The following is a 27,449-nucleotide window of genomic DNA, read 5'->3' on the forward strand; positions in this document are numbered from 1 at the left end:
TCAGTGGGTAGGGGTGGGATTCTGTGTCCAACTTCTCTTTCCATGCTGAGGTTTGATCTGGCTTGGGATTGCACAGGCTTATAAATACTGTACCAACCACTGTGTGTTCATATGTGCAGCTGACCTGCTGTGTCTAGGAGATAATGTTCCCTTGTAGCTATCTGCTGCCTCTGGCTGGCTCTTATACATTTCTGCCTCCTCTTCTACAGCTATCCCAGAGCTTTGGGAGAAGGTGTATGGTATATAGTTTCCCTTTAGAGCTAAGTATTTTTCAATCTCTTATTCTCTGTACCTTGGGCAGGTATGGATCTCTGTGTTAATCACCATCTACTTCAAAAAAGCTTTTATAGTTTTTTTTTTTTGTGAAGGTTGAAAGGTGGGTAATATTCTATGGGTATGATAAGTCATTATGGATTGGTTTAACACTATGTCCATTTTGCAGTATGATAATAGTAGGTTCTACCCTAGGATCTGTGACCTCTCTAGTTCTTAAATCTTAGCTTGATAATTGTGTCAGGTATGGATTTCATCTTGTGGAGTGAGACTTAAATCCAGTCAGAAAGTGGCTGGTGACTCCCATGATGTTCATGCCATGATTACATCAGGGGGCATGACTTACCAGGTCATTAATTTTTGTAGTTCACAGGGTTCACAGCCGAGTATAATTATTGATTAATTTTCTCATTTCCATAGCGTCTTGAAGCTTAATAAAAGCTATCCATGGTGGAGGAAGCTTCCATGTCTGAACCAGTTTGATTTTTTTTCATGTCCCAGGACTGAAGTATGTGCTTTAAACATGGTTATTAATTATAGTTACTATGTTGTAAAATAAATAGCTTGAACTTATTCCTGTGCCAAATGAAATTCCATGTCCTTGGACCATAATCTCAATTGCCATCCTTTTGCCTCATATTAATGCTGCATCCTTTTGCTAATGTTAATACCCGAGGGGTCTGCACTGATTCTTCCTTTGGCCGTTGCTATCTGATTCCTTATATACTATCTCTGAATGTATCTTCATTGTGGTGTCTCTCTTGGGCAGGATTCACACAGCTCCAGGATGCTCCCTGTTTCCGGGCTCACATTTAATCTACAAAGAAAAACACATTAACCCTCAGAATTGATTTGAGTGCAGTTTTCTTTCTACCACCACAGCTTTATTACACAGCCATGGCCACTTAGCCAGCCTCTTGCCTGCTGACTTTTTAATCAATTAAAAGAGAAAGAGGTCAGCCAAATTCTGAGTGTTTCTTTTCAAGCTCCCTTTCTGACTTCAGCTAGGTAAAGGACAGAACAATACTGTGCCCTCCAACAGCACATTCTAAGGAAACCACCATGTTTCTCCTTTTCGGGCTTCCACCTTTTTATTCAGTTCAGCTGAGAGAAGTTAGTGAAGATGTAGCTTCATTCCTTAGCATGTCCTCAGCATAGGAACACCTTGGAGATGCTGCTGACATGCAAGGTCTGGTTAGAAGCCTGGCAAGGACTAAGGGTCTGCATTTCTAACAAGCTCCTGGATGGTGCTCTTGTTGAAGCTTCATGCACACCACACTCATTGCTCACTTCTCAGGACAGCCTTTGGGATAAGGGGTCATTTGGCATCTGTTCACTTATTCCCTCCTTTAGTGTCACAACAAAACCTTGGACAGAAACAGTCCTGGGTCAGCATCCTGTCAAATGCCCAATGGTGAAAACAACGGCCAGGAAGTCCTTGAGTTGTTACCATGCCAGATGATACCATCCTATCTGGCTATTCTGCCAGGCTGTCAGAGTGTGGCCTCTGGGTCAGGAGCCATTTTGGAACAGGGGGATGACTGTGTTATAATGTCCACCTGGGGTACTAGCTCATTCCTTTAACTCTGCACTCTTCTTGGAAAATTAGGTCCTAAGATGGAAGAGGGGCGATCAACATCCTTCTTACTCAGTGTCATTTGCAGAAACTGGGAATATTAAAGGCATATCAGAATTCACAAGGCAATTTTCAATGTGGATTAAAGGCATATCAGAATTCACAAGGCAATTTTCAATATGGATTAAAAAAATGTCTCTCTGGCTTGTAAAGCCGGGGACAGTTCATTGATCGTCATCATTGAGAATCATCACAGGAGGAAGGATTCTTCTGCACTGTCAGCATCACTCAGAGCAGGATGGAGATTCAATGAGTTATGAATTTTAAAATGGCGTCTAGATGAGGCACCAGAGTACGGAAGGTCTCAGAAGAATGTGAGCCACATGTGCTGGTGGTTGTGTTTGGTTTGATGAAAGAAGATTTCTTCCCTTTTGTAGTAAATTGCAACCACAGCCAAGGTTAAATATAACTGGAAGTAAGTACCCATGATATCATACAGCTGGGAATCCAGCTCCCAAGGTTTGCTGAGAGGATGTATTTCTCCACAGACTGCCTTCCCACTCTTTGAGAAGGAGAAGGACCAGTTAGGTCAATTGCTCTGTCTTGTCTTCCTAATCTAAGGAAGGAGAGGGTTTGATGAACAGAGCGATGAAAAAATTATAACAATTTATGATTCTACCCCATCTTCATCTTGTCTTTATTTGCAAGTGAGATAAAGTTGCACCCTGCAGGAAGAGAGTACAGGGGTTGGTAGAAGGCAGTAAGCGGTAGAGAAGAGGGAGGATGGATAATGAGTAGCCAAAAATACAGTCAAACGAAAGGAATACGTTTGGATGTTCTGTAGAATAGTAGGATGATTCTAGACAATGTGTAGAGGTACTTGCTCCTGAGCCTGATGAACTGAGTTCAATTTCCAGGTCCTACATGGTATGGGGGGGGGGAGGATGAACTCTTGAAGATTACTTTTACCCTTCATTAAATATCTTTATTAATATGGTGGTAATATGAATAGCCGGTTGTGAGATTTATTCCTTGGTCTACTCTGTTTTGTGGAGAATGGTAATTATTACACATATAAAAAATGTCAGTGGCTTCTCTCTGGAAAGGTCCTCATTCTCAGTGCCTCAGCTTTTTCTTATTGAAAAGAGGATTTTTTTTTTTTTTTTACAATGATCCTACCTTCCTGGGCTGTTGTGAGGACCACAGTGAGTCCCTGTAAGCATAGTCTGTAAATAAGAGCCTGGCATATAGGAAGCACTAAATAAATGTCAATATTATTCTGTAACAATTGCTATTATTTGCTTTGGTGGTAATGAAGCTAATACTGTGTATTGTTAAAGCTGGAAGACATGTGAAAAACTATCACATATTGTAATCATAGCTAGTCTGAAGACCGAATCTGACGTTCAGAGACCAAATATCTTTTGAGGGCACAGATAAATCTAGTCCCTCAGAGTGTCCGCTGGTCTTTAGTAAACCACATCCTCACTTGATTCCAATTTGATTTACCTGCTGGGCTCCAGGAATACCTTTAAATATGTGACCCCATGACTTAACATGCTCTTCTTTAGTATCAAGGCGAATGATGGCCTACACAAAATCCCCCAAGATGCCACCAAACTGGGATTGGGCACTTCTGATTCTCAGCCCAACACTGTCCGCACATGAGAGAGTGTGACTTTCTGGGGTTGCTTCAGCCAAATTTCTCTTTAGTGACAGTGGGTGAAGGGCTTAAAATCAACCTGTCATATCAACATACACAACAGGGGGGAGAGGATGGAAAATTTAACAAGGATAAAAGTATCTTCACTATTGAAAGTCCAAACCACAACAAAAATAAAGCACCATTTGAAAGGTAGGTGGTAACACACTCATCACCCTCCTCATTTTTCTTTTAGATTGGGGTGGGATCAGCCTAGGAACTTTCAAGCGAGTGAGGCCTTTGTCTGAGGAATTTGCCATGTGCTCACTGCCAAGAGTGATCTGTGAACACACTTTCTCAGTCTTCTAAAGAGGCTTCCATTCTCAGCTTGCCCTCCTTCTGCCTTCCGAAGAGGGAGGAAAGCTAACGTTACTTGTGTGGGACTCCAGCACTTCACAGAGAGCTATTCTGGTAGCTGGTGTGCTAACAACAATGAAATCACTCATCAGTTATAGCCAGCAGCAAAAGAAGATGATTTTAGTATCCTATATCTGGTAAACTTGATACAACATTGTTCACATTCAGCTGGAGATGTTGAGCGCTCTGAGGTCTAGTTCCAATAATATTAATGTTGTGAAGTGAGTTGTATTTTTGGTGTGAGGTCTCATGTTATGTTGCTTCACATTTTTTTTTTTTAAATTACAAAATCAAGAAAGGAGAGTGCGGGTACCTGAACCTGACTCACAGTCACCTCTGTGGGAGGTTTGAGTTAGGAAGTCTCCTTCAGAAAAGAGGAGAAAATGAGGGGGAAATGTGACAAGTCTTGTTCCCTGACAGTCATAAAATTAGGCAAATTTCCCATAGAATGTTTATCTATTTTCAGTGGGGTAACAACAGAATGTGCTGTTTTAAAGTTCAGCTATATTTTGAGAACAACTAAGAAACTTCAGAATTCATTACTAGCAGTCTGCACTCAGCGTTTGAAACACCTCTTACTGAGGTGGAAGTACTGCATCAGAATCAGTGCTAATGGAGCCTGGGACAGACACTCCAGGACTGCTGATGCTGTGATCCATGGACCACGCTTTTCAGAAGCTACAGGAATGCATCTTGCATCCTACAGGAGTTTTAGAGGGGTATTTAGCCACTCTTCCCTCCCATTCTCAGCTTTATTTTAGGAGTGAAATCATATGTAATAAATAGTAATAATAACAAAAACTCAAAATACATGGACAAATTGACTCAGTACAATCTGCTCAGTACATTAATAAATGTATTAATAAAGGGCATAGCAGCTGGCTATGTATCTTAGGGGTGGAGTACCTGCCTAGCATGCATAAGGCCCTGGATATGAGCCCCAGCATTGTATAATAATCAAACCATATAAGACCAACAGAGATTGAAGGGGAAGTTGTGAGATGGTCCTTGGAAGCAAGAAGCTACAATGTTTTTAACAGAAAGGCTGAGATTGGACAAGGGTGTGTATAGCATTCCATTATTAGGTTGGGGGATAAAGGTACCTAAATTCAATTCTCTTTTTCCATGTTAGCTATATGATTCAGGGAAATTATTTTATGCCTTTTACTCTCAACTTTTACATCTTTTCAAAAACTGAAACCACATCACAGAATTGTGATAACACAGGAAATTACTTGCACAGTGATTTATGATATTCAGAGTTGCTTCATAAATGGCTACTGTTCTTATACTCAAAAGGAGAGTTATATATAGAAATAAAAAAAATGTGTTGGAAATGAAGTCTTGGAGGTTCAGTTCCCCACTATCAATCAGTTATTCTGGTCTTCAGAAAGGAATTCTGGTGTTTTGACTTCAAGTTTGAGTTTCATTTTCAAACTTCAAAAAGACACACTGTTTCAGGAAGGACTTGAGATAGAGATAGGGCCCTGGGCTTGGTTCTAAAGCTGCTGAGTGAGAATCTCCACTGCAGGTCTGGGACACTTAGCTTGGTAAGCACCCATGCGATGACTTGGGGCACAACATGGCCCAAGCCATGGAAAAGTGAAAGAAGGAAAACATTTGTGGAGAACAAGAGCAAGAGCCTCATTACAGGTATGGCATGTCCACACATTCCTTCCCAATATATTCTTTCAACACCCATATTTCCACACATTGCTTCAGGTCAGTGGTTCTCAACTGCTGGAGATCTGCTTCCGGAAGGCATTTGCCAGCGTCTGGAGACATTCTGTCTTTCACCAGGAGGGTGTTGCTATTGGCTTCTATTATGTAGCCAGTGATGCACTGAACACCTAACCATGTACAAGGCAGTCCCCCGACTCCCCCAAATTATTATCTGGTTCATAGTGTCCATAGTGGTAAGGCCGAAAACCCTTTTATTATTATTTTACTTTTCTGGTAAGAGCATATCTGGAGTGATAAAGGTAAGAGAAAATTAAGAAGTTTGAGGAAGGTTATAGAGAAGTTTATGAACCAAGCTGAGAAGTTTGGATTTTACGTGGCAGGGAATAGGGGCCACTTATGTGTTTTCACTAATAAGGTATTGATAAAAGCAAAATTATAACAAATGTATTGATGAGTTAGGAAAAACTTCACTTCCACTTATATGTACACACATGTGACATATGTATACAATGTATACATATATATATATAATATAATAATATATAATACATAGACCCATGTGACATGTTTGAATTTTTTAGAAGGGATTTTTGAAAATTATACTGATATTGGTAGGAAGGAGATAATGTCCTGGGAAGAAACTTGAATTAGACAAGGCAAACGCAACACAGTACTATAGTCAACAGGCCATGGGAGCTATGAGAGCTGAGAGCTGCATGTGGTGACAAGGGGAAGGCAAAGGAGCAGGAAAGAACATTCATAATTCATATTCCAGTGGTTGTGGATGTGAGTTAGGTACCACAGTAGACCGGATGGGAGTCTGACTGAATAGAAGATAAACAGTCCAAAGTAAGACAGGGAAGATCATAGAAAATATGGAATTTTGTAAAAGCTTTGTTTCAGAGTTGCTGTTTGAGGTTCTATCAAGATAATTTAAAATGTTAAAAGATAAACATCCATTAGACTGCAAATGGACTTAAAGAAAGGAGAAGAATGATTAGCTTGGGAATCAGGAGGAGAAAGGTGAGGGTATCAGATAATTAATTTATGAACCATTTGTGAGAGGGATCATGGGAAAAGTATCAAAGATTGAAGCAGCAAGCTACAAAGAAGTGCCAGCAGTGGCAATGACCACTTGGGTACCTTTGCACAAAGTGCCACCACTGTATTTAATTCTCATAGGTGGTGGATGAGGTGGGCATGTAGGCAGAATTTACTTACTTTGTAAATGTGGAATCTACTGGTTATGGTCATATTACTGGAGAAAACTAAAAGTAGGATTCACAATGGGGCTTTCTACCTCTAAATTCAGAATTATTTCTTTTTTGTTTGTCTGTTTTTTTTTTAGACAGGATTTCTCTGTGTAGCTTTGCACCTTTCCTGGAACTCACTCTGTTGCCCAGGCTGGCCTTGAACTCACAGAGATCCGCCTGGCTCTGCCTCCTCCTGAGTGCTGGAATTAAAGGCATGCGCCACCACTGCCTGGCTAAATTCAGAGTTTTTGATATCATGAGTATCAGAAGTTAAGAGAGAGTCCATTAAACTAATAGTCCTGAAGTCTGCACTCATTGTATCCAAGCCCTTGTGACATGTGAGTGTAGAGATACATTGATGTCCCTAGTATGTGGAAACTGCTGTGGCTATCTTTCCCTTAAAAACTGCAGTTACTGAAGAGTTGTTTTAGGTTTTGTTTGTTTGTTTTTTGTTTTAGTTATGAGGAACAAAACCAATATGTAAGATTTATTCACTCTGGTAGAATTTTGGGTATCGTATCAGTGTCCTGGTTAGTTATGAGATCTGAACCTGTGTGTGTGTGTGCATGTGCGTGTGCGTGTGCGTGTGCGTGTGTGTGTGTGTGTGTGTGTGTGTGTGTGTGTGTGTGCGCATGCGCACATGCACCTTCATGTTTGTGTGAGTGCACATGCGTGTGCAGGTACACATGCCCTGGCACATGTGACAGGGGATGCTAGAAAACAACTTCATCTATCATTCCTTACTGCAGCTCACCCTGCTTTTCCTCAGACCCACTCGTCTGGGACTCATCAACTAGGCTAGTCTCTGTAATTCATTGCCTGAGCTATTGCCCCAACTCTGTTATCTGAACTTGATGTCTCCTCAAATTTCATTGGTTGGAACTAACCCCTCAGAATGATGGTAGTAAGAGGTAGGGCCCTTGGAAGGAGCTAGGTTCACTCTGCTTCACTTTCAGAGTGGGATTAGTGAGTGTCTTTCTCTGTAGAGGAGGGCAGGGATAGCTCTTCTGCCCCTAGAGCCTTGTTAGGACACAGTGAGAAGATACTATCTCTGAAGCATGGGCCTTCACTAGACACAGGGTCTATGGGCGACTGATCTTGGACTTTCCAGCAGTTAGAGCTTTGAAAAAGCAAATACATGCTGTTTGTTAAGCCACTCAGACTATAATACATTAAATTCAGTGATCTAAATGGACAAACACAAATTTCTTATTATAGAAACACTAAAAATAATAAAAGAAACCCAAATAAAGATGACATAGCAGCATTAGGATCTTACCACCAAGGTGGGCAACTAAGAGCAGTGGCAATAGCCTGTGTTGTCTTGGGGGTTTCTATGACATACCTGACCAACAATTCAAGGGAAGGTATCCTACACTTAGCACTAGGTTACTTATTTGGCAACCTATGGCTTCTGTGGGGAACATTATCTTTTGTGTTGTAGAACTCCAAATATATATATTCCAACATATATATATATATAACAAAATATATAATATTTATAATATATGAAAGTTATAAAATAGTAAGTTTCCATGTGGCTTTTTTTTCAAATATTTTTAGTCTTAGTTATCACTTACCCTCTTCTGTATTCTGCTGTATTCCCTCATAATGTTCTATTTATACCTCCTTCCCCATTATCCCATACAGTTTGGTCACAGGACGCAGGTAAATCAAACTGGTACTGACTGGGAAGCTCCCACTCTGCTAGCTAGATTTCACAGTTCTGTAGGTGTTATGCAAGCTGCTGGTATGTGGGAGTAGTCATCAGCAGTATTACTCAGTGGGGAACCCTGTGAGTTACAATAAAGGTCATCCTGGCAAGACATACCATGAGTGCAATACCGGAAGAAATGTCATGGGGGTAACCAACTTTCTGATTGGATTTAAGACCTGATTCATAGGAGGAAATATAAGCCTGGACTGTAAATATGACTGTGGTCCCATATCTCAGGAACTCATAAATGTCAGTGGTGAACTTAATACTGTTATTCTGCTAAATAGATATCATATTAAACCACTCTCTAAATTACTATCTCTCTGTCCATGAATGAGTGTAACTCTCAAACCTCATTAGAAAAGCTTTCCCCCTCAGTGGATGGTAGCTAATGCAAAAACTCACAACTGGTCAAAATACAGCTAACAAATGTTAGTAGAGTGCTTAGCCATAATTGAGACATCTGAATCACAGCCCTCTGCAAGGCTCACAGACCACTGTGGAAGAAGGGATAGAAAGATTGTAAGAGCCAGAGGTCAGAGAGTACCACATGCCTAACAATGACTTTTGGACCTAAAAAATGGTTGCACTTATGAAATTATAGTATCTGTGGTTGCCTTTGTAAGATGTGTACAAGATAAAGCCAGAAAACTTTACATCAGGGATGGGGAGGAATTCCTAAGCCTCTGGGTGAGGAACTATTGACAAATGAGGCTGCTGGGGGAAGGAAAAGTCAATTTTCTTTAGGAGCATCATCCCTGGTAGGTCAACCATCCAGTGGATGGCCTCACACCTGTTCCTATATAGGTAGCACAAGCTGAAGTTGATGGGTTATTAAAAAAAAAAAAAAGGATGTGAAGTTGGGAAGGGATGAAGAGGGTAGGGTTGGATCTTGGATGATTTTGGAATTTGGGTTTATTTGGAAGACTAAGGGATGCATTTGACCAAAGTACATTGTACAAATGTATGGAATTCTCAAATAATTAATAAAACTGCTATATTAAAAATGACAGAACAAGTCACATAGAGATGAATTTGTTAATGGGTACAAACCAGCTCCCTGTCCCTCCTCTTTTATGAAAATCCTAATCCCATTATCTCCTAAGACCTCAAACCCAATTACAAAAGACCAGGCTTTAACATGTGGATTTTGAGGGACAGTAACATGCAGAACATTGCAGTTTCTGTGATCATGTGACAGGCATTTCATTAAGTCTAGGGGATGTAAAACTATATAGCATGGGCCTCTTTTCTAGGAAGGCCATAATATACAGAAGAAGTGCTGGGAATGTAGGAGATGACTGGATCACATCCCATTGAATGGAAGGCTGGGGGAGTCTTGGAACTGGTGCTACTTGACCTGAATTTGTTCATTGTGAGGACAAGATGTCAAGTGAGCAATGGAGGCAGGTGTGTTCTAGCCTTCGGAGCTGCCTAGGGGAAGTCAAGCCACTAACGGATTTGGCACACTTTGGAGAATGACAGTAGTTTTGTTGGTCTGGGGAATTTTGCATATAGAACTGATAAATATTAGATCATGTAACTGTATAAATATTTATCAAATAAATAATGAATGTGTGAAAGAGAGTTATAAGAACCCAGAGGAAGGAAAAAGGAGGACCCAGAATAAAGAAGTCTTATGAGTGTTTGAATTTCATTCTCAAAGCTAAAGGAAGCAATTCTTTTATGCCAAGGCATTACATGCTCATCTTTGTCTTAAAAAACAAAGACAAACAAGCAAAAAACTTGTGGGGCTGAAGAGAGAGCTCAGTGTTTAAGAGCACTTCTTGTTCTTCTAGAGGGCTGGAGTTGGGTTCCCAGCACTGATATTTGGGTGGCTCATAACTGCCTGTAATTCTTTCTCTAGGGGAGCTCATACCCATTTGCTGGCCTCCACAGAATTTGCTCATATGTAGCGTGCACACACACACACACACACACACACACACACACACACACACACACATTAAATCTTTACAAAATTAAAGAAAATGACACTTGTAAAAGAATTGTGGAGAATGGATTAGAAAGGGATTATCTGGGAGTAGGGAGTCCAGTCAAGAGGTTTTTGCAATGCAGGTGAGAAATCCAGGTGCCTGAGTTAGGGTATCAAATCAGGGGAGAAAAAGATAAAATATAATGTAGAACTGATAGGACATATTGATTACCAGATGTCTTAGTTGGGGACATTGCTTTGAGGAAGTAAGAAGGAGCCATGCCCACAGCAACTCTTTTTTTTTTTTTTTTTTTTTTTTTTCTTTGGTTTTTCGAGACAGGGTTTCTCTGTGTAGCTTTGCGCCTTTCCTGGAGCTCACTTGGTAGCCCAGGCTGGCCTCAAACTCACAGAGATCCGCCTGCCTCTGCCTCCCGAGTGCTGGGATTAAAGGCGTGCGCCACCACCGCCCGGCACAGCAACTCTTATAAAGGAAAACATTTAATTGGGGTGGCTTACAGTTCAGAGCCTTAGTCCATTATCATCATGACAGGAAGCATGGAGGCATGCAGGTAGATGTGGTGCTAGAGAAGGAACTGCAAGTTCTACATCTGGATCCACAGGCAGCAGGAAGGAAGAATGAGCCACTGGGCCTAGGTTGAGCTTCTGAAACCTCAAAGCCCACCTGGAATGACATGCTTCCTTCAACAAGGCCACAATACTCCAATAAGGCCACATCTCCTAATAGTGCCACTCCCTATGAGCCTATGAGGGCCATTTTCATTTCAAACTACCACATTAGATATAGGATTTACAGCAAGCAACTCTGGATGATCACCCTGTGGCAAGCATTTAGCTGCATGGGTTTAGTGACAATGAGCTGCTAGCTTTGGACAGTCTGAACTCAATTTCCTGAGAGTATTTCCAGATGAAGATGTTATAGCTGGACTTCAGATCTTTGCAGGAGAAAACCATGAGCTGATATTATACATTTGAGGTTCTCCCACCTTTAGTTAGCTGATGAAATTCTGTACCAGGCTGAAAGAGAGAGAGAGAGAGAGAGAGAGAGAGAGAGAGAGAGAGAGAGAGAGAGAGAGAGAGAGAGAGAGAGAAGGCAGCCAGTGGGTATATTCAAAAGCTCACTGAAGCCAGGATGCTAAGAAAAAAAAAGAAAAAGAATGATTATTCCACACATGGAGAAGGAACAGACAGACATGCCAGAGAACACTATTAAAGGCAGACAGTTTATATACCAATGAGAAAAGTTTGTTGATTTTGTGACCACGAGAAAACTAGCTGTATCCTAGTACTGTATTTTCCTTGTCAGTGAAAAGGAATAATAAAACTATTATATAGTGCATTGTGAAAATGGTAACAAGAAATGCATTCAGTTGATATTCTTGGAATATAGGATTCATTCAATGGCATGTTTTTATCCCATCCATGTTGAATGGACTGTTGGTTAAATTGTTCACAATGAAATCTACCGCTTAATGAGACTTAACTGGTTTATTTAGTAATTTAGTTAGAGCCCTTTTTTCATGGCTAACTCTCTGGCATCTATTATCAGCTTTTATATGGGCTTCTATTAAAAAACTAGGCAAAATCTAATGCAGGGAATTTCTGGAAATAATTATTTTTGTCCTTCTGATAATGACACTGTGATATGATCATTCTTATTTAAAAAACACCTGTGTTCCTTTCTCATTTGAAGCTACAGTAATGAACACTAACTTCTCTTACAGTTCTGTCAATCATTCTGAATACTAGAGCATATATGTGGGAAGAAAGACCTTTAATGCTTTGTGCATTGGTCTGCCTAATGCTCCCATAGCCTTCATGTGCCCCACAGCTTAGGTGTTTTTATGGATGTCATTTAATTTAGGGAAATTTTGGAGGAAATGGAAAGGCAACATTTTTCTACTTTTGAAGTCTTATGGTTATTGGTTTGTTCTTTTTGAAGCTGAGCTACACTGTTATCTGGAATCCTTATGCAGTACTGAGGTAGTCTCAACTTTTGGCCTAATGCAGACATGTTCACTTGTGTTCTCCTTTGCCATGAAAAGGATCTCCCACACCCAGTCACGCTCTGTATCTGACTTCGATAGCAAGGTCCCAGGCTTTTCTGACAATTAGGAGCAAAGCCTATCGCAAGCAAGTCAAGAGACAGAAAAGAGTGCAGAAGGGATGAGTCACGCCGAATGACAAGAACAAGCCATCTCGTCTCTTTAGGGCACTTGCTTTGTGTCTGTGTCCTTCCGGTTTTTTAAGTAGCAGCTTGGAAAACAGTCTTACTCATGGATGAGTTTACGAAGGTTTTAGATTTAGAAGAACAAGAGGTTTCGTGCTTACCTACCATACTTGCACTCTGGTTGTAGTTTTAAAATATGTAGATGCATGTTTAACAAGGAAGGTGGCCTAGGTCAGCAACCATGGGTTTGAATGTTCTTGACACTGCTGTACATTTGCTTGAGCTGAACCAGATTAACTTCAGGTTTCTTTTTTTGGCTTTGACATTGTGTGACTAGGTCTTTAAAATTAATGTCTATGTGTCTATCTATCTATCTATCTATCTATCTATCTATCTATCTATCTATCCATCCATCTATCTATCTATTTATCTACCTATCTATGTGTCTATCTATCATCTATCTACCTACCTATCTATCATCTCTCTATCATCTTTTATCTGTATCTATCATCTATAAATTTATCTATCTGTTTGTGGAAGGGAGCTGGATGATAGTTATCTACCTTCTTCCAAAAGTTATCTGTCTCGCAATCACCAGAAACCATGACTTCTTACCTTTCAGTCAAAATATCTCCAAGATATAATGAAACTAGGGATCTTAAAATAAGAAAAGTGGCCTAGATTATTGGACAAGCCTATTCTAATCACAAGGTGGTTATGAAAGGGAAGTGGGAGGTTCAGAACCAAAGAGGAAACACAGCCTGGGGTCCCATGCTTTGACGATGGGGGAAGGGAGCACAATTCAGGGAATAGGGTCCCCTCAAGGACCAGGGCAAGGCTCTGAAAGATGTGTGGCACTGCTGACACCTTGATGTTTGTTCATGGGAGACTTTTGACTCCAGCCTTGTAAAGCAATGTTTGTTTTCCTAGGACATTAAGCTTGTAGTTATTTGCAACAATGAAATGAATGAACATTCTATTTAAAATTTCTATCCATGAAAGTTTATGATTCATAAATCCTGTATTGGTCCCTCTAATCTCTTACCCTTTATCAAATAAAATGGGATGTAAAAATAGCCACAGCCAATAAACAGTTAATAAGCTTATATAAAGTCATGAGTTCTGTTATTTGGATTAAATACCAGCTTTGTTATTTTTCTAGCTGTCTGGCTTTAGGCAGGACACACTACTTCTCTGTAACTCAGTGCTTTCTCTTGTGAACTAAAGATATTAAGAATTCTTGTCTTACAGCCAGCTCCTAAAACACACACTTCTTACACATCTAATTTTCCACACCATTCTTCAGTAATTACTTATTTCTTGTGCAATATTCAAATCCTAGAATGAGTTGGGCCCATTTTCGTCACTCAGTCCAAAGGACAGAAGTGTTCAATACAGAAGGCTAAGGAGCTAGGGACAAAGAATTTGCCTGAACTTCCGAATTTTCACTGGCTTTGTTGTTTTCCATTCTCAGTCTATTCTGGGAATTCCATGGAGGCTGGGATCACTTCCCTTCACCACACTGGAATTTATAAAAGCATGAGCTGAAATTGGGGTACAGGCATTCCAGCCCCTAGACTCTTCACATCCAAATCCACTGAAGGGATTTGGTTACATTTACCTGATTATTCAATCATTTTCTTCGATTGGGAAAGTTGAAGACATTGTCATTGATCATTGATTATTTGGGGGGAGGTGGAAAAACAGGACTCCTTTGATTTTCAGTAAAAGTACCAGGGTCTTGTCAAGTAAGATGAAGGTTTAGTTATGAAGATGGTTAGATGGTTAGCATGCCACTTTCTAGTCACCTATTCTGATGTCATTATTCAGTGTTTTCTCCTGGATTTGAAAATGGCATATTTTAAAACAATAGACTTGAAAACTTTTCTCTGTTAGCAGGATGCCTCTGATTGATTTACTGACTGGCTATTGTTTGGGCACTGGACGCTATTGAACATCATTCTCTTGGCATTCTCCTTGATGCAGATTTCATCTGTGGAGATGAGAAAATATTAACCACCAATCAATAGTGTTTGCAAATACCCTGACAGAGGGAAGCTTATTCATAAAAGATGAGAGGCTTTTGTTGGGACATTGTTTCCAGGAGAGATTGTAGATTCAGGTAGTAGTCTCTTCCCTGGTCATAGGATTGATCAATACTGACACTGGCACACTCGTAATATTATATTATTAACAATGTGTGTGTAGGTACATTCTACATTGGGCATTACAGTTCCCTTATGGCTAGATTATTATGACTCCTAGATTATGAAAGAGAAACCCTAGTCCTAGAAAAGTCAACTGTCTCCCGAGTTCATATGGTTGCCCCATTAGAGTTCTCTAGAGAAACAGGACCAAGAAAGAGTACATCTGTTTACGCTGGCTACTGTTGTGTCAATTTGACACAAGCTAGAGTCATTTGGGAAGTGGAAATGCCATCTTAGAAAATGCCTCCACTAGAAAACATGCTGAGCAAACCAAAAGGAGCAAGCCAGTGGGCTGCACTCTTGCATGGCCTCTGCATCAGTTGTTCCTGCCTCAAGTTCCTGCCCTGTCTTCATCTCTATGATGGAATACAAGCTACAAGATGAAGTAAAACCTTTCTTCCCCAAATTGCTTTTTACTCATGGTATTTTATCACAGCAATAGAAACCTAAGTAAGACCCAGTCATTACCTATCTGTACAGAAAGGTATTTATGTCTAGCAAGGGATTTTCATATGTGTTAGCCTTGGGATTATGGAGGTTGTAAAGTCTTATTATCTGATGTTTGCAAATTGGGGATCCAGGAAAACCTCAATACAATTGAAAACCTGAGAGTCAAGTCCCTAATCCTGAGAACAAAAACCACAAGGGAAGGGGAGGGTGGGTGTCAAGTAGCAGGGTAGAGAGCACGTGTCCTGCCTTGCTCTATCTTTCTGGCCTGCTCAGGCCCTCCCCAGACTTCATGGTGTCTGACTACATTGTTTTATTCTGACTACATTTTAAAATTCAAATGTACATCTCCCCTAGAAACATCCTGATACACAAACCCAGGAACAGAACTTGATCTATCAGGTTTCTGGGTATCCCTTGGACAATGACACTATGATCATAGCTAAATGCCCAAGCCATAGTGGAGGTGGGTTTCATCCCAGTGCACGGCGTTTGTTTCTGAAACAAGGCATGCTGGCTCATGCCCATATGCAGCTCCAATGTTAAATGGTCTTTTATAAAAACCTGGAGCCTGATATTTGGGTAAATACTGAAAGATCAGAGAGACAAAGGAACAAGCCACCTCTTACCTCTAGGACTCCTCAGCCTGAAATGCTTTCCTCAGCTGAAAGACTTTAGTTCCCATCTCCTCGTGCCTTATATACCTTTCTCTGCCCACCCGAATCATTTCCTGTCTCAACTTTCCTAGCGCTGGGATTAAAGGCGTGTGACTCCCAAGTACTGGGATTAAAGGCGTGTGCCACCACTGCCTGACTGTTTCTCTTCTAGACTGAGTCAATCTCATGTAGTCTAGGGCAGCTTTGAACTCACAGAAATCCAGATGGATCTGTGCCTCCTGAGTGCTAGGATTAAAGGTGTGTGCCACCACTGCCTGACCTTTGTGTTTAATCTGTGTTCATCTGTGTTCTGTCCTCTGATCTTCAGGCAAATCTGTTAGGCACACAATCTATCACCACACCCATCGCCAGCATGCGAGAGTCTGAAGCAGGAGGAACTGCAGAGTGAGGCCTTACCTCACAAGCAAACCAACCTGTTTGTTTCAAATTATGCAACTGTGTAGGTCTGGGTGTTCTCAGATGTGACGGTGTGCATGGGATCACCTGGACACCACATGTGAACACAAATCTAAAGCGTGTTGTGAGCAACGCCAGCAAGTGCAATTGTCGAGATGCAGACGAATAAATTGGAACGTGGCATGAGGAGACAAGTGCTGGCTAATGGGGTGGCTGGGTCAAGCTTCAGTTACCTCTGGGTCAGAAAACAAGTCATTCCTGCTGTCCTATTCTTTTTTTTTTTTTTTTTTTTTTGAAAATGTTAAAGTACAGGTTTTCTCCTGAAACCTTGGGTTGGCTTACTGTTGAATGGCAGACCTCCAATGCCTGCCCCACCCACACCAACTTTCATTCTTCATTCACACAAAGTCAGAGTGCTACAAGAGCAGCACTGATTCAGGAGGGCTTTCTTTGAATAGTCATTTTATTTTTGGTGTGTAGGATTGTATTGACTTCTCATTTACTGTCGAGGCTGGTTCAGCAATTGATCTGAACAAACAGACAATTTCTTGGGAATTCATTGACATTTTTATTGTACAATCTTGGAAAATTAACAAAACAGAAGGCTCCGTTTCTAAGAATATTCACCTGTAGAATGTGCTTGCTTGTTCCTGCTTGTCACAAAGCACGGCGCTGAGCTTAGAAAAGGATTTTGTGACATCTGATATATTGACTGTTTCCATGTGCTTAAAACAAATATAGGTAACAGTTGGCCTTAGTAGGAGGTTTGGTTTGTAATCATTGCATATCAGTGTAAAAGCCTGCCATTGAAGTGTGTAAGATTAGGTAAGAGCAGCTTTTGCCCATGATGTAATGAGGAATGTCTGCCTGTGTGACATTTAACCAAGCATTGAAAATGGAGGGAGAAGCAGGCGTTTCTAGGATTGTCCTTGGGACAGTCACAGCCTGGTATAACTTGCCATTCAGTTCTAGAACACTGTCTCTCTGGTCATTTATTATTTGCAGGCTCATATAGCATCATCCTCTGGAAAGGGAGCTGTCGTGGTTTGGAAGAAAATGGCCCTCAAAGAGAGTGGTACGATTAGGAGGTGTGGCCTTGTTGGAGGAAGTGTGTCACTGTGGGCTCTGAGATCTCTTTTGCTCAAGATTTCCTCAGTGTGACACTCAGACCATTTCTTGTTGCCTTCTGATCAAGATGTATGCAGCACCATGTCTGCCTGCATGCTGCCATGCTCCTTGTCCTGATGATAATAGATGAACCTCTGAACTGTAAGGGAGCCCCCTAATGAAATATTTTCCTTTATAAGAGTTGTCGTGGTCATGGTGTCTCTTCACAGCAATAGAAACCCTGACTCAGATCTGACTTTGCTCCTTTTCCTCTGAGTTGGCTACCTGGGCTCCTTAAGCTTATTAACAAGCCTAGACTTCCTCATCTGTTCAATCTGGGTCATTATCCTCATCACTTACAACAATGATGCACAGGAACTTCAGAGCTCTACACCTTCACCATCAATCACATAACAATTTGTGCAGCAAGAGGAATGAATGCAGGGTAGAAAGTCATCATCTCCTTGGACCTGTGTAGGGGGAATGGTTACACGGGAAGCAGATCGAGGGTCTTGGCGGACACGGGAACCTGGTGCAGATGGACAGTGGGCTTTCAAGTCCTGTCGCCTGATGAGAATGAGAATCAGGGTGGGGGGTGAACTTACCCACTTAACACGATGATGTTAAGATGCATTTCCTAACACACATTGGACTACAAGAGTTTGCAGGGTCTCATAGAGAGGGGAAGCAGACACCAGGCAGATTAAGCCCGTGCTACAGCCTTGCTCTGCTACCCAGCTGCTGATTAAAATCTCCAGACTGGCTTGTTGTCAGGTCATCAAGAAATCTGGGTCTGGTCCCAGGTCGCCTTCTGACATGCTGTATAACACAGAGCCAATCTCTTTGCCTGCTTGCTCTCAGGAGGAAGACAAAAGAGAGCATACATTACTTATCTCAAAGGAATCCTTTAAGAAGATGAATGGCAACACACACACACACACACACACACACACACACACACACACACACACACACACCTGAAAATGTCCCTGGTGTGATGTAACTTACTACTAATGGTGGGATATAACTTGGTAAGGAGGCAAAGATTTTAAGTTGCAGTCTTCCTCATGGGCAATGGAGTCTGTCTAACAACAGAGTGTGAGTTAGTAGCAACTTTGGTATAAAGAGAAAAAGGACACAATAGAGGTTCTGGGGTACAGTGGTGTTGAGTGGGGAGCTGGGGAGTTCTCAGACATTGGAAGGGTGATTTGGCTTTGTTTCTCCCTGGGTCTCCCTGGGAATCAGCAGGCTGTATAACAGCAGCTTATCTCTGCTGTCCCAGAGACTTCCATCCCTTCTATCCTCATGATATTCCCATGGTAACCCTCTGGGAGGGAGAGAAGGGATAGTGTGCCACTGAGAAGCTATTTTTAGATTCCAGGCCAGATGTTTTGACAAATCTGTTGAGGGATAGAAAAATGAATCAAATATAGAAATTTTTTTTGATCAAAGAAATTATCATTTAGAATTCATATTATAAAACTGGAAAGTATCTTCAAAACTCACCCCAAATATTCCTACCCCTAGGCAGGTGTACTTCTAAGCTAGACTAACACTCTACTCTAATATGTAACCATAGTCCCTGACTCTAGACTAGCCCATGTTCATTCATCTCTGTTCTTAGACTGAAGGAGTTGGCAGTGAGACTGACTATAATTATTCAGAGTGTGGACAACACTACTCTGGGCAAAGCATTTATCCAGATTATACTTCCATCAGCGCTGGCTAAATCTGTGCAGCACTCCTCTTGTGCCATGGTGTCACTGGCCCTGCTCCATTCATGGTTTTGAAGTGTAAAAATATGATTCAGTGCAACTTGTAACTTCCTTTATGAATATCATATTTCTCTTAGGTTAAAGGCTCTTAAGATTTAAAATGGCCATAAAATGCAAGGTGATATGCACCCTTCAAACATATCTAGAAGAGTTTAACAATCTTTAATTTCCCCTTCTTTATGCTTTAAGAAAGGACATTTGAGGTGTTCTAAGCATCCCTGTTCATCCCATCTTTGCACTTGCATGTAGTATTTTCCCCTGGATTTTTACCTATCCGTATCCTCTTACTCTCAACACAAATGTCAGAAATGGACCTCTACAGCTAGTAGAGAAGGCACTCTGTACAATATTCTCCTAGCTTCTTGTGTATTTACATTACAGTACCTAGCAAGTTGTAATGCCATTATTTACTTATGTATACTTGTGGTCTTTTATTGTTTTAGACTGTAAGTTCCATATTGATAAGGACTTGTACTGATTGCATGTATGATACAGACCTTTTGCCTAGCACCCTGTTCAGCAGATCAGTTGTTCTAGAGACTAAAAGGAAGACAAACAGTTACTTTAAAAGGATATAAGCCCAAGTTCTTTGTTGGGAAGAGCAGGTGGTTACAACATATCCTTTCCAATCTAATAATCATCCAGTTCAGCACCCTTTCATGATAAAGCTTCTAAAAAAAAAAAAAACATAGTAAGAAGGCAATATCTAGCCAAGGCTATTCCTGAGAAATTCATAGCTAACAATGCAGTCAATGAAAACAAAACAAAACAAAACCCAAGTGATTCTTTTCTCTCAGTAAGGTCTTGTACATGGTGAAATTGTCTGTTCTTTCCATCTCTACTTAAGAAAATGCTAGAACTACTAGCCAAAGTGATCAGATAAGAATAAAGGGAGAGCCAGGCATGGTGGCACATGCCTTTGATTTCAGTATTTGGGAGGCAGATGCAGGCAGATCTCTGTGAGTTCCAGCCAGCCTGGTCTACAGAGTGAGTTCCAGGACAGTCTGGGCTACACAGAGAAACCCTGTCTCAAAAAACAAACAAACAAACAAACAAAATAAAACAAAAAGAATGAGGAGAGACATAGGAGCCTACTTCTAAAGGAAGAAATGAAATGACCGTTCCATGATCAGAGAAAAGAGAGATTTGGTCATCCTCCAAAGGCTGTACTGCAAACACTGGCTCTTTTACCTCCACATCGCTTTTTTAAAATTTTAATCTAATTGTTGACTTTTATTGATTCTTTAGGAATTTCACATCATGCACCGCAATCCCACTCATCTCTCAGTTCCTCTGTATCCATCCTTCACTCTTGTAGTTTCTTCCTAAAGGAAAGCTAAAAAGAATATAAATAAGATAAAAATAAACAATAATTTTTTAAAAAGGAAAAAAACCCCACACTTCGTTTCCCTGTCTTTTCTGCCTCTCCATTGCCTTTTCATTCATCTTAGTGACATTGGGTGCTGCTGTGTATCTGTGTGTCATGAAGTAGAACCTTTTGTCCAAACAGCTTACTTGCAAATGGTCATTGTGTAATGAGTTGTTGGTCAGCTTCAAGGACTCTGGGTTTGGTACACCATCAAAACTGGACCCCCAGCAATGTTCCTCTCAGATATCCTGCTCTTGTCCTGAGTCATGGAGATCCTGTGACTATGATCCCATAGGATTGGTCTCTTCAAACACTCCAGCAGATCATAGGTAGGGTCGATGTTGGAGTGTGCTCACTCCTGGACCTGTCTGTGAGCCTGGGTGGCAGCTGAGGTGGTAAATCAGGGAATTGGGACCACGCCTCTCAGATGAGGGATGGAGTCAGCTCTCTCAGGCCTATGGTGAGGGGGTGAGGTGGGTTTTCCCAAGTGTGGGGGGCCAGGTCTCCTGCTTTTACCATGCAGGGTCTGGACTGGGGTATCTGCATTGCCTTGGGGGGTAACCCGAGTTTCAGACACAGGTGGAAAACCTAACTGTGATGGGTCCAGGAACCCAGAGATGGACCTTGACAGCAAGTCTCTTTAGACCATGTAAACCTTTCACCTTTTATCTCTGTTTCTATGACTGTGAATGTGGAGACGAGCAGCTGACCCAAGAGCTCCTGCTTAAGTCCCAAGATTCAGAATTTAAAATGTGTAGATGATGATCTACTTTTGTCCCTGTTTACCCACATTTTCCCACTAACATTAACATTTGGTGTGTTTTCAATCTTCAACACTCCCTATTGGAAGTGTAACTTTTTTTATCTTTTTAATTTTGAACACTGAGCTACCATTTAAACCCTTCATACCTGTTTTTATAGTGTCTCTCAATCTTCTCAGCAAACCGGTTAGATAGATGTCGTTATTATCACATTTTACAGATAACAAAACCAAGGCTTACTAACTTATTTACTTCCCAAGCACACATAGAAAGCCTGGGTCAGTACCCAAGTGTGTCTAATTGACAAGGCCCTGCGCTCTCTACTCTAGTGCTTTGCACTACAATAGAAATTACATCTTGAATGTTCCCTAACAGCCCGTGTGTTAACAGCTTGAGTCCAAGAGTGGAGCTGTTGGGAATCAGTAGTATATTTAAAAGAGAGAAGGCTAGAAGATGGCCTTTTGATCACTAAGGTGTGCCCTCTAACATTGTTAGGGATGGAACCATGGCTCCTTCTTGCTCACTTTTGACCCATAAAGTAAGTAGTTCCTCTCTACCACACAATCCCACCATAGGCCCAAAGGAACTGAGTCTGTCAACCCTGGACTGAAACCTCTCAAGCCGTGAGCTAAAATAAACCCTTTCTCTCGATAAGTTCATTTCCTCTGGCATTTGCTATAGTCACAGAAATTGAACATAAGCCATATTCAGCTTTCAGATGCATTGGTCCATATAAGGTTCTTTCAAACATTTCTTAGTTAGGTAAAACCACTTACAAGTCAGATAATCTCCTAAATTCAGACTTTTAAGCTTATGTACAAAACAGTTATGTTTTACAATACCAGGGTCACATACCTACAACTCAGCAACTTGCTGAACCATTTAATCTTTTAGATGTCACTCTCCCTGTATATTCTTACCATCTTTTTCTTCCTCCTGCCTTTACAGTTGTAAAAATCTCCTGTTCCTCCCAGGCTTCTGGGTTTTTAGCTCAATTGCTATACTCTGTTGGAGAAATAAGGCAGCCCTATATTTTTATTTTTTTAATCTTTGATAACTTCATATGTATACACAATGAAAAATATGATCATGCCTCTTCCAAGTCCCCACATATTTCCCCCAATATGAGCTATTCCCAATTTCAGAAGAATCATTCTTTTTTTGAGGATGTGGCCACTATATGTTTCCCATATTCCAGTGGATGGTTCCACTGTCATGCACACGAGGGGAACAATAACTGCATTTAATAGGTCATTCCTATATCTTTATAGAAATTTGTCATCAGGGAAAAGTCCTCTCTTTCTATGAGGGGAATCCATTGTATTGATATCCTTATGACTTTGTATTTCTTCACTATTTTTCCATTTGTACCTTAGAAGATTTATCTGACTTTTTAAATACAAAGTAGTGAAGGTCTGTGTGACTGGTTTTAGCATTTAGTTGTCTGGAATGGGTTCTAGTTTAATTTTTGGCTTCATGGGAGTTTTAAGAGTTGTGTTGTCTTAAAGAACCTTAATCCTATTGTGTTAGTTGTTTTTACATATCAGTATGGTAAAATGTTTACAATAATCAACTTAATGAGAGCAAACATTTATTTCAGGTCATGGTTTCAGAAGTTTTATTCCATTGTCTGTCGGGTCCCACCTGACCTGTCAAACAGTCCTGAATGGGGGAGCAAGGATTGAGAAATAACAGATAGGAAAAAATAGAGACATAGGCATAAAAGAAAGAGAGAGACACTGGATAGCTTTGGGAGGGCTCCGAGTCAATACCACAGTAGCCCTGAGTTTATTTCTCAGAGCCTTTTTATACCCAAAGCAGGGTGGGGGCAAAACCTCCCCCTCTCAAGGATACCATGGTTCAAGGTACAAACAAGTGTAAACACCTTCTTAATTCTCAAGACACCTGGCAACCACGCCTTCGGCAAAACATCCTGCTATTGAGCCTTGAAGAGTAAGACATTAAAAAAAAAATAAGACATCGAATAGCCACGCCTTTGGCCAAACATCCTATTATCCAGCCTTAAAGAGTAAAGACAAGCTTGGACTCTTTGACCTTGAGTCAGGCTGGAAATTGAGCCGCAAAACTGGAGTCCTTGTGGGTTCCCACAATTGTCACAATGTAAGAAAGACAAGAACTCATGTTGGTTCACTCACTCACTGCTGGGGCAGGGTTCTCAGGCAAGTGGCTTCAGGCACCCAATTTATCAGAAAGCATAAAAAAAGATTCTTAGATGAAGCAATTGTCACCCTGTCTTGGGGTATTGCTTGCCTCAACTCCTGTGTGTCCCAATACTTATCCTATTCTCAGTTCCCATTTGTGCTGTCTTCCGTATACTCCTACCCTGCTCCACTCAATCCTTACTCATTGTGATAGGGCCTTTCTGCTGCACATTGGAAGCCTGTCACTCATAAAGCACGTCCACAAACGCTGTGCTGTTTCAGCTTTGGGAATCATCCTGCGGTTCAGGGTTTATTACTCACAGGATACTGTGGCTCTAAAGGCTAAGAATTTCCAATTGGTTAAATGCTAACCTCTTCTATTTGTAATGGTATCTCATTATCAAACACTCAGCTTTCTCCCTCGTGGATTGAAGAGACAGAGGCAGACATTGAACAACATCTCCATAATGAAAATTCTTCTATTCGTTATTTTACCACAGGGTACCCCTTGTGTCTTGTCATCAACAGTAAACTCACTTGACATGCTATTATGAAAGGACAACTAGCCAACACGCATCACTTAAAAATTGTGTTGTTATTTCTTACTAAATTCTAAATTGCAATATGTCTCAGGTTTTTTTTTAATTCAATTTATTTATTTATTTACTGGTTTACTAGTTATTTTAAAGTTACCACACAAAATATGTCGCTTCATGTGCTGTTTCATTTACACACCCACATCCACACCCACACGTACACATGCACATTACACACTTCTTTTTAAATATGGAGGTTAGAAGACAATTTGTGGTTTTCCATACCATGTGGGTCCCTGGTCCCTGAGATGGAGCTTAGGCCATGGGGGATGGTCATAAGCCCTGCTGAGCCATCTAATCAGCAGGATTATACTTTATTCGTATTTATCCTGGTCATACACTGTCCTCTGTCTCCTTTCCACCTAAATAGTCCTTTATGGCTTTATGTCACATGTATTCCATCTTCCCCTTCTATCATTTCCTTTGCTCTTTATATATAATAAATAAACACACATACATAATAAGTCTAGATTCTGCATATGACAAAAAACTTCCAGCTTCATCCATTCTCTTACTAATGAATACGTGACTCTTGCCAGGTGGTGGTGGAGATGGTGGTGGTGCACGCCTTTAATCTTAGCACTCAGGAGGCAGAGGCAGGTGGATCTCTGTGAATGCCGGGTCAGCCTGTTCTACAGAGCGAGTTCCAGACATGAAGAAACCCTGTCTTGAAAAAAACAACCCTCTGGGAAAAAAAAAAAAAAAGAAGAAAAAAAAAAACCCAAAGCATAAAACAATAACAACAAAAACCTGTGACTCTGAATTTAAAAATTGTTCATTGAACTTTTGTGAGTGTCTTTAGTGTATAAGACAAATGTATTACCCAATGCTGTTAATTCAAACTGGGCACACAGTGTAAGATCTAGGAGAGTCAAAGCAAGTCTGTTTACACCGCCTTGCTTCCCTTCCAGCAGCCGTCAGCCGACCTGGAATTTGACCGGGTGGTGATTTATACAACCTGCCTTCGCGTGGTGAGAACAACCTTCGAGAGATGTGAACTGGTTAGAAAGATCTTCCAAAACCATCGGGTAAAATTCGAAGAGAAGAACATCGCTCTGAACAGTGACTACGGGAAAGAGTTGGATGAGCGGTGCAGGCGGGTCTCCGAAGTGCCTTCCCTCCCTGTGGTGTTCATTGACGGCCATTATCTTGGGGTAAGTATACCGCAGAGGAAAACTGCCTTTGTCACACGTCCTACCCAGAAACCGTACGAAAAGATGACTTGCGACATGTCCACCCAGACATTTGTTATTTGGAGGAGCTCAGACCAGAGGGCTTGGAGTTTTATTTCTATCCCAAACAGTGTGGGGCTATGTCACTCATCCCTCAGAAGCGGAGTGAGATGAAATCAGCGTGAAATTGCTTTGTTGAATAGCAATACTTTCCCTGAAGTGCTCAGTTAACTCTGACGTCTAAAAACTGACCAAAGATAAAACTACATTTTTAGTGTAAACAAGAAAAATAGAACATTTATAAGTGGAACATTTGTAAACTTTCTTAACTCTCTAGAATCAAATACTCAGTTTCTTACCTAATGAAGCAAAAAGGATGGCCCTCTAATGAGGTCTGGAGCCAGAATTTTATCTGCGTGTTGTTTAATATCGCTTTTGAGTTTGGTAATATGGCAGCATGACACAGATTCAGGCTTGCAGATATGCAGAGAGAACCCTGCTTGCAGAAGAACAACAGATGTGCCTCCTTCTTGCCCTTTGATTAACACTGCTAGTGTTGTTAACTCCCTTTGATCTATGAACACACTTGAGGAAAACACCCCAGGATGCGGCTCTTCAGAGGATGAGAACCGAGAGCCTAGGGGGATACCATCCACCGAGTGGTGTTGTAACCAGATGATCCCTGCCGACCAGATGATCCCTTATCAGAGATCAAAGGCTTCAAACCTTAGAAGGATACTTGGATCTTGGGTCATGCTCAGCATCTGAGCTTAACTTTTAACTTTGAGGGACAGAGAAAAATCCATATTGAGAGGGATTCCTGCTTGGTTTCAGGGAACTTATGTCTATTATAGAGACTACAGCCATTGTTACTAGAGGCAGCCTATATTAGCGTTCAGACCTGCCCCAACAAGGCCATCCTATGTAAAGTCCCCTTTAAGAAAAAACCCTTGGGGATTCCTGGCAACTTACCCAACACAGGTTTTGGGGAGACAGTTGTATAGCTTGAACTGCTTGGGGAGCCCTCTGGCGGTAGAATCAGAATTTATCCCTGGTGCATAAGGGGCTTTTGGGAGCCCACTACCTATGATGGGACACCTTGTGCAGCCTTGAGGCAGGGGGAAGGGATTGGACATGCCTCTACTAAATGCACTTCCCCATGGGAGGCCTTGCCTTCTTGTGTGTGTGTGTGTGGGGGGGTGAGTGGGGGATGGGTTGCGAGGGCGAGGCTGGGGGGTAGGAGGAGGGAAGAGGGGGATCTTTGATTGGTGTGTAAAATGAATGAAAAAAATTTCTTAATAAAAAAAGAAAGAAAAAAGAAAGAACCCCTCTCTTTCTTGATCTCTTCCCCATTTAATGATAAAACTCTCCACGTGAGAGCTATCACATGGTATGAGTGACTTTCCACCCTGCCCCCTTGGTTGCTGCCCACCGTGTCTGCATGGCATGTCTCCCTCATTCGTCATGGGGCACCTTGACTCAAACCGGCCAAGGCTACAGGTGCCATTTTTAAAATACAATAGCCTGTTATCTAAGGGAAAGGTAAATGCCAAGAATCCATGATTACATAGCCATGGTGACATGCAATTTTATTTTAGTCAGAACTGGAAAAGCACTGCCTTTTGAAATAAAGAAATTTTGACTTGAAGTATTGATCCTCTATCCAGTGTGTTTCAGCATGTACTCTTAGGTCTCAGAAAACAGTGGCTTTGACAGTAGCGTTAAAAACAAGGACAGTGATAGTGATATCTTACATTGCCTTCTCAGCCTTCTGCGAAGCATATATCTGACTCTTAGGATACTCAACTCTCAGCCCTCCCCATGATCATTGGATACGAAGCAAATGATGGTCTCCAGGCAGATTGTTTTAAATTCCTGCTCTGATACTAATCATGTGACACTAGAATGATAATAAGGCTGACCTCATAGGCTGCTTGTAAGAATTTGATGGGAGGAACAGTGCAGCTTTTTCAAGAAATACTAAGAATTTCTTCTTTCCCAAAGGAATAAAAGCCTTTGCTCCAAGTAACATAGCTAACCAAGGGGGAATGGATGGCAGTCTAGGTTATCTCTGCCTGACATTCCAACCCCTTGC

General features: G+C 41.2%; 1 protein-coding gene across 1 annotated transcript in view; it reads left to right on the top strand.

Annotated features, from left to right (window-relative positions):
- Window positions 1-27,449, top strand: part of Grxcr1 (glutaredoxin and cysteine rich domain containing 1) — a 115,038-nt gene that overhangs the window by 45,867 nt on the left and 41,722 nt on the right. Inside the window, exon 2 of the mRNA XM_028882219.1 lies at window positions 25,094-25,336. Within this exon, the coding sequence (XP_028738052.1) occupies window positions 25,094-25,336 (243 nt within the window). The remainder of the gene's footprint in view (window positions 1-25,093; window positions 25,337-27,449) is intronic.

The sequence above is a fragment of the Peromyscus leucopus genome, chromosome 10, assembly GCF_004664715.2.
Source record: "Peromyscus leucopus breed LL Stock chromosome 10, UCI_PerLeu_2.1, whole genome shotgun sequence".
NCBI classification, from domain to species: Eukaryota; Metazoa; Chordata; class Mammalia; order Rodentia; family Cricetidae; genus Peromyscus; species Peromyscus leucopus.